At 32.6% G+C, this 8,662-nt stretch overlaps 1 protein-coding gene across 1 annotated transcript; it reads left to right on the forward strand.

Annotated features, from left to right (window-relative positions):
- The first annotated feature begins 527 nt into the window (after positions 1-527).
- LOC140863945 (uncharacterized) lies at positions 528-1,732 on the forward strand. The gene is made up of 3 exons (XM_073267756.1): positions 528-816; positions 1,179-1,255; positions 1,337-1,732. The coding sequence occupies exons 1-3, from the start codon at positions 528-530 to the stop codon at positions 1,730-1,732; spliced, it is 762 nt and encodes a 253-aa protein (XP_073123857.1).
- Positions 1,733-8,662: the final 6,930 nt, after the last annotated feature.

Genomic DNA, 8,662 nt, shown 5'->3' on the forward strand with positions numbered 1-8,662 from the left:
AGAACTCTGCCAAGAACAACATACTCTAAACTGAATCGATTCTAATAACATCCAAAAAATAGAATGTATCTGATCGGAGAAAAACTTACGATAGAACGAAGCTCTCGCTGCCGTAATCACTAATCTTCCTTCAGAAATAATTTCCAACAGACGGATCGAGCTCGGGGTGAAATATGGAAAGCTTGGGAGGCGTTTTCTCACCTTAAATGGAGGGAGAGACGATGGAGGAGGAGGGTGGAGTGAATATAATAGTCAAAGGAGTTATAAATATCTAACAAATCCCAAATTTGCATTTTAGTCCCTGAAAAATCCAAAATTTAAAAAAAAGACCCTGATCAAAATCAAGTCGGCTCTTGAACTCTGTAATCTCCGATTATCTCAAATAAAGTCAATTAAGATAAAATCGGGGCGTTACAGTTTTGTTTGTGAATAACCGTATTGTTGTGCCAGATGTTTCAGAGTAGAGACAACAAATTTTGAGAGAGGCACATTGCAGTAAATTCAGTATCCATCCAGGTGAAAGAAAGATGTACAATGATTTGAGGAATCGGTTTTGGTGGAAGATGATGAAAGCAGATGTGACAAGATTTGCGTCCAAGTATCTAAACTGTCAGCAAGTGAAAGCAGAGAGAAAGCGACGGGATGGTCTATTGCACAGTTTAGCAGTTCCAGAGTGGAAATGGGATCACATTACCATGGATTTTGTCACAAAACTACCGAGATCATCGAGAGGGTGCGATGCAATCTGGGTTGTAGTTGACAGATTGACGAAGTCTGCTTGTTTTATGCCTTATGAGATAACATACAAACCAGATGGCTAGTATTTATATCAGAGATGTTGTGAGATTGCACGGTGTGCCGAAATCTATTGTTTCATATCGAGACCCTAGATTCACTTCTTACTTTTGGCACAGTTTGCAGGAATCTCTTGGTACTCGGTTGCATCTGAGTACAATATATCATCCTCAGACAGACGGACAGTCAGAGCGGACTATCCAGACTTTAGAGGATATGTTAAGAGCTGTTGTGATTGATTTTGGTACTAGCTGGCAGGATTATTTGCCGCTTGTCAAGTTTTCCTACAACAACAGCTATCAGGCGAGTATTGAGATGGCTCAGTTTTGAAGCTTTATACGGTAGGAAGTGCATATCTCCTTTTTTTTGGGATGATATTTCAGAGGCGCCAGTTATTGGGCCAGACATGATCAAAGAGATGACAGAAAATGTGAAATTGATTCAGTCTAGAATGAGAACAGTGAAAGATAGACAGGCCAAATATGGGAATATCAGACGCAGACCGTTGAGTTTTTAGTAGGGTGACCGTGTATTCGTGAAGATATCTCCTTTCAGGGGTACAGTCAGATTTGGAAAGAGGGATAAGTTGTCACCGAGGTATATTGGGTCGTATAAGATTATAGACAAAGTTGGTGATCTAGCTTACAGATTAGCTCTTCCCCCAGCGCTATCAAGTATTCATGATGTATTTCACGTGTCTATGTTGAGTAAGTATCAGCCAGATCCTTCCTATGTACTTCAGCCAAATGAGGCAGAACTATATGAGACTTTGAGCTATTTTGAGCGACCGATTCAGATTCTAGACAGAAAAGATAAGCAACTCAGAGACAAGTCGATTCAGCTAGTTAAAGTACAGTGGAGTAGACATGGTGTTGAAGAAGCAACTTGGGAGTTAGAGCAGGATATGAGACAAAGATATCCAGAACTTTTTGTCTGAGGTCAGATTCTTTTCAGTGTTTAATTCAGTCTATTTTCGTCAGTATTGAGATTGAGATTCTATTTCGACGACAAAATATTTTATTAGAGGGGAGGAATTGTAATGCCCGAAAAATATTTAATCTAAGAATTTATGGAATTTTGGATCTAAATTTCGAGTTTCAGAAATTTAGGGACAGAACTAAAGTTTTTAAGTTTGACCGAGGACTAAATTGCAGTTTTGGCTTTGACCACTTTTGTACCAATCAAATGAGATTTAATATATGCAATTGTATCTCATTTCCCAGCCAAGAATCGAGAAGGAACGGAGGAAGAAAGAAGAGAAGAATCTCACGCCATTTTCAGTCTTTAAAGCTCCAATCTCCGCATGCATGCCACGTTCCGAACTGCCTTGATCAGAAGCTCTGATCTCCAATTCAGAAGCTTCGATCTCCACTTCGGAAGCTCCAATCTCATGCATGTGATTGTGTGTCCAAACGCTGGTGACACAACAATTAGTGCACACATGGCCTAACCTTCGGAAGCTCCGATCTCCCGTTCGGTGGTTCCGATCTGACTCTCTGCTTTTGAATTGTGCATCTCTATGTTCGGTGTTTCCGAACCAACTTCAAAAGTTCCGAACTCATTGATGGTTCCGAAGTCCAAACACTAAATTTTTGATCCAATTAAACATCTTGATAACTAGGATTCTGGTTCCTTAGTTAGGTTTCACTATTTAATCTTGTAAAACGGGGTATGCGTTACTACATTCTCCCCACCTTAAGAGATTTCTACCTCGAAATCAAGCATGAGGAAAAATTGATAGACAACACAACGAAAAGCTCTTCTATTACATCTGAACATTTTCAAGATAAATGTACTGTTCAAAATAAAGTACAATACTCAAAACAACTCGGGATGCTCTGAACGCATACGACTCTCTAACTCTCAAGTCGCTTCCTCAGTGCCTCTTCCGTGCCACTGCACCATGACTGGTATGCGCTTGTTTCGTAACACTTTCTCTTTCCTGCCGATGATCCTAAGAGGCCTCTCCACGTAGGCCAAATCCTGCTCTAGTTGAACCTTAGTCGGGTGCAAAACATGTGACTCATCAACTATATATTGTCGCAACAGAGATACGTAGAATACATCATGAAGGCTGGAGAGATGAGGTGACAAAGTCAAATGGTAAGCTACATCCCAACTTTCTCGAGAATCTCAAACGATCTAATGAACCTCGGTGATAACTTACCCTTCAACCCAAACCTCATCACCTTTCGGAAAGGTAAAAATTTTAGAAAAACATGCTCTCCGTGCTGAAACTGCAAGGATCTACGCCGTGTGTTGGCATAATTGGCATGCCTATCCTGAGCAGCTCTGACTCTCTTTGAGAAACCATCGATTGCACAAAATAATTTCTTAAGATTGTTGGTGGGAATAATTTCTTCGATTCAACTTTTTCTTAGGAACCTTCTTTTTATATGGCTGCTTTAAGGGAACCAAACTTGTACAATTGTGCTGTCAAGAAACTGCACGAATCTCTTGCTACAAAATCTGAGGTGCGAAACGCGTTCACTCGCTTTTCTTAAAAAACAATTTGCTCCCACCATGGTGATGCACTCGTACTAAGCAAATGTTCCTCCAAGATACAACGAATTCCTAAGAATTTTGTTTCCAAAGTGCAAGCTTGAAAATAACCCTGAATACCTTGGATGTCTTTCAACTTGATAATCGAACATTTTTATATTGTATCTGCAGTATAACAATATCCAAATCACAAATATTTTAATGAAAAATATTATCTTCTCAAAATGGAGAGTAACCAGTGTCAGAATTTTCTCACACTTAAACTTTCTCAATTGATTGTGTTCGGATATGTTGGAATGATGATTGATCCAGTATATATAATGACTGAATCATTTCTTATGATAGGACACGTTTTTTTTTTATTATACCCATTCGTTTGAATCATCAGAAACCACCAAAACTATGAAGGGATGCCATGAACATACGTATTTGTTCGTTACAAACCTGAATGAACTTCACATTATGGTGCACCGAGTTCCTTGCTCCTTCAGTCTGGTTCTCCTCCCACTTTGGTTCCTTGGTTCCTTTAGGTTCCATCTATCATTTTCATGTGATCTTTCATTTTTATGGGCATCAAGATTGATATCTTACTGTAACAAACTCCTCAGGTACGTATCTTATCAAGGATAAGTTCGTGATGAGTTATCCGGTGAGTATCTTAGAAAGGACAAATGTACGGTTTTTCATAGAAAAATATTTTCTAATTAATGGTGTAATTTCACAAATAAAAATATTTTCAATTTGTTATAAACATTTTAAAAAATAAAATAACAAAGTATTATATATATTTGGTCCACTGGAAAATATTAGTGAAATCCCTGCCCACCGAAATGTACGGTTTTTCATAGAAAAATATAGTTATGTTTGTCAAACATAACTATATCTACTCGTATTTTATGCCTATTTATAAACGGAGTAAGTCTTTTATAAGATAATTTTGTGGATTAATATCTGTGAAACATATGGACTCAATTCAAATATGCAGTAAAAAAAGTAATATTTTTTGTCATAAAAATTAATGTTTTATTATGAGTCACGTCGAGTTGAATCAAATATCTGAATCACAAATTTGACCTTTAAAACCGTCTGATAAGAATATTTTTATACAAATATCTTTTGAATTGAACCAGCGTAAAAGCAATTTTCAAAATCCCATTTTTTGTCATAAAATAAAGTTAATTAGTCAATAAAGCGCTGATAATTACTGGTAAGTGTCACAAAATAATTAAAAAAACACCTTCGTCGGTTCCCGTTGAAAGATTTTTTTTATGTATGATTTTTTTTAGATTTATTTTCCTTAAAATATTAAAATTTTGTAGTATTAATAAATATATTTAACGTTCAATTTAAATTTCAAAAGATTAAAATCTATGGCGCCATGACTTTTTTTAACATTAAAAATAGTCAATTTAACATGTTGTAACACATTTATTTGTTTCTTTTTTTTTTTTTTTTGTTTGCTTAAGTTATATAATGTCCTTAATCGAGCATTATTTGGAGGGTGCATGGCTCAAATATGTATTCGGATGATATATCGTATATTTTTAATCTATATTGACATGAGATTAAATTTCCTTTAGTTAAAATTATTCAGTTAATTAGTTAACTGTATTTAAAAATATGTAAGCATGATTTTAATATAATAAAAAATTACTTGGGTTTGTTAAAAAAAAATTACTTGGGTAAAGTGACAAACATTTTTCCTTTCTTAGCTAAACTTCAAGTCAAATCCACGTGAAATGAAAAAAATTCCAATCCTTTTCCAATTAAATGTTGTAATTAAAGTCGATGAGATCTTAGTCCAATGTTTAGATTATAAGGTCTTGAGACTAATTGATCTTAGGTTCGATTCTCGTTGATTGTGGATAATTTATCTTGATTTATTTAAGTAGTTTAAGATTAATTTTTGTTGATCCGGTTATCTCTTATTTTGCCAAGTTTTTATTGTTAGTCCAATTCATAAAAAATAAAATTAAAAGTAAAATAAAAAACGAGAAATTTTAACGTGGTTCGGTCCAACCGACCTACATCCAAGAGGCCACGCACAACCATCAGGCAAATTCACTAAACCTCAAGAATGTTACAATCATACAAAGATTTAAACCATATAAAAGACTTCATCTTTTTTTATGGCGTCTTTATGATGAACACGTTCAGTAGATTCTACTTGGTGAGCATCACTCGTCTTTTGAATCCGCCTTCTCGAATTCCCTTTGATGCACGAACCGTTCTCTCCCGAGAATTCACATTCCTCTCCCGAGGAATGTATCACAGTCTTCCCTTGTAAGTCTATACCACGATCAAGCTTGTACTCCAAACTCAGAATGAATTTTCGTGATACTTTTCTCAACTTATCTCACTGGATGTCAGGACACTTAGTAAAACACGTGTTTTTTTCCTCCAGAATTCGTCCCTCACAACAAACCAGACAAGCCTACAACATAATATGTCTTATGCACGAAATATCTCTCTCCCGAGAACTCGCCTTCTTCTCTTGACGAATGTCTGATAAATACGATGCATAAAAACAACAAAATGCAACCAACAAATCAACACAATCTGACATATTTGACATGAAAGCTCATCGGCCTCTCCTTGGCCCTAATGGCCACACTCAACAATTTTCATAATGAATGAAAATCTAATATATACTGGCTCAAAAAAAAAATCTAATATATAGATAATTTCATTTATTCAGAATAAAATAAATTCTTTCAAATTTTTCACCATATCTCCCATGATATAATAAATCTTTTAAAAACTATATCTTTTCATATCTCTAATATCTTCAACAAATCACCACAAATATTAAAACTTATATTTTCGTCGATTATATCCATATTTCAGATCTTACCAAAATCATAAATCTTTTCACAATCCACAAAAAATATTGCAACCAAATTTTTTAATTTTCTTAAACCAAAATATATCATAAAAATATAGCCAACCAAAAATATCATCTAACAATTTTTTTTGTGATTTCTCTGCTCAAAATAAGCATGTCTCGAATCTACGCTTGCAAAAAATTATTTTATTATATCATAATAATTTGGATCAAAATTATACTTATATTTCAAACAAACATTGTAATATAAAAAATCGATTATTGATATCGAAACATGTGTCTCTGTACATGTCATGTCAAAAAATTAGGATGGGCCATTATACTTTCTATCCTTATCTCCAAACATATTGCCCCAATAACGGGTAAATACATCAAATCATCATCATATAACTTCGTTCTCGTAACCAAAAAAAAAAAAAAAAAAAACATTCGTTCTCGTTCTCATGTGTATAGCTTGATGGGAGAAAAAAGATATTAGGACTCCGTTTGGACAAAGATAAGTAGAATGTTTTTATAAGAATATTTTTTACAAAATTTTTATAAAATGTTTTGAAAGTAATTTTAAAAATAAATATGTGTTTGAACAATAATTTTATAAAATTTTTTTACAGTTAACAAGTAATATATTTGGATTTCCATTTTTCTAAAATACATCTCTATTTTTTAAAAAAACAATAATCGGAGTTTTACAAAAATCTTATCAAAACATATGCTTTAATTTTTTTTAAAATTATAAAACACTAAAACAGTGTTTGCAACCTCTAAGTATAAGTGATTATAGATTTTTTCTTCAAAAATTTGTTAAAAAATAATTCATAATCACTTATTTTTAAAGGTTGCAAACACTACCTAAAAGCGCTTTTAAAGTATCTTTCCAAATGGAACATGATTGATCACCCATCCTTATTTTATCCAATGTTTGACTCAAATTTTACAAATAATTGGAATCATGTATGTTATAAAAAATATATTGACTTATCATTTTTATATTATTCATTATTTATCATTTTTTTCACGAGTTAAACAGTGTCATGATATAAAATTAAGGGCCAATGCTTGTATATTGTGATTTGTGGCTAGAAATTCATTCAATCTTTCGTTAGATCCAACTAACACACGTTTGAGCTATTGAAAATTATCGTTTTTATTATTTATAATATAATAATTTAATATAACAGCAAAATACGTTCATCCATGATAATATATTGGAACGATATAAATACTCATTAAAAAATCGAATTTTTAAACTTGTAAAAAAAAATTATATATTAATACCACGGCGTATTCCATATATCCTCTATTTTCAATCAATTACTTGCCACCAACATACGTCACCCCACTTGTAGTAATGATTTCGATATCGATACTTGAGAAAAAATAAAGTAACAGTAACATAAATAGGAATATTATTTAGTGTCCCATTTAATTTTAAATAATAAAAAAATATAACAAAAAACTCATATAAAATCATTTCAGAATTCAATTTTATGAAATCAAAACTCTTTTAACTTACAAAAAAACTATTAATTTTATGTCGTAAGTATAAATTTTATTTATATATAGATTGGATCGACGAGTCTCATATATATATACGGATTTGTGATACATTGTTTTCAAGAATTTTTTTTTTTTAAAAAAAAAAAAGAAAAGTAGAAAGTGGGGCATCTAGATCCCACAAAGCCCAAAACCACATCACAATGTCACCCGCTTGCAAAGCAAGATAGAAAATGTCTATTTCATTGGAAAAAAAGGAACGATATTGATATTTCAAAGAGAAAATTGCTCCAACCACCCTTGTGAAAGAACGCATGAGATAATATATCTCTGTGTAACGAGTTTGAATATTTAAGCTCCTATGTTATAATTTTTTTTAGCATGAAAGTCCCTATCCGTACGAAAAAATAACATCAAATACCCCCGTAAAATTATTGAAAAGCTAATAACACCTTGTGTAATTGATTTGAGCAAATGAACCCCTGTATTATATTTTTTTAGCTCATTCTTCCCAAAATATATTTTTTGTCTAATTTCACGGGTATATTTGGTGCTATTTTCTCATATTTCAAATCAAGTTTATATATATATATATATAGTTTGATCAAAGCCTCTAAAGATAATAGGTGCAAAAAATTTTTTTAAATAAATCAACAAACGTAGGTTATGAAACTCTAAGGGCATGATTGATCGAAGGAATAAGATGAGAATGAAATGGGCATTCCTATCTCATTTCTCATACCTATGTTTGGTATGATCTTTGGAATGGGAATAGCCATTCCCATGGGAATGACTATTCTCATGTTGGCCATTCCCACTCTCCCTTTTTATTCTTGTAAAGTATTTTCTTCTATATTTAGTTTATTTCTAACAATCTAACATATATAATAATAATAATAATAATAATAATAATAATAATAATAATAATAATAATAATAATAATAATAATAATAATAATAATCATCGTTACGCCTTAAACACATACAAATCTCATAAACGAGATTAATGTTTTTAATGCGATAACTT

Source organism: Henckelia pumila, chromosome 1, assembly GCF_033568475.1.
Source record: "Henckelia pumila isolate YLH828 chromosome 1, ASM3356847v2, whole genome shotgun sequence".
Classification (NCBI taxonomy): domain Eukaryota; kingdom Viridiplantae; phylum Streptophyta; class Magnoliopsida; order Lamiales; family Gesneriaceae; genus Henckelia; species Henckelia pumila.

Coding starts and splice junctions, on each gene's coding strand:
- LOC140863945 (XM_073267756.1), top strand. CDS start 528: ATGTACAATGATTTGAGGAATCGGTTTTGGTGGAAGATGATGAAAGCA. Junction 817..1,178: donor GATAACATACAAACCAGATG/GCTAGTATTTAT, acceptor ATGATATTTCAG/AGGCGCCAGTTATTGGGCCA. Junction 1,256..1,336: donor TTCAGTCTAGAATGAGAACA/GTGAAAGATAGA, acceptor GTATTCGTGAAG/ATATCTCCTTTCAGGGGTAC.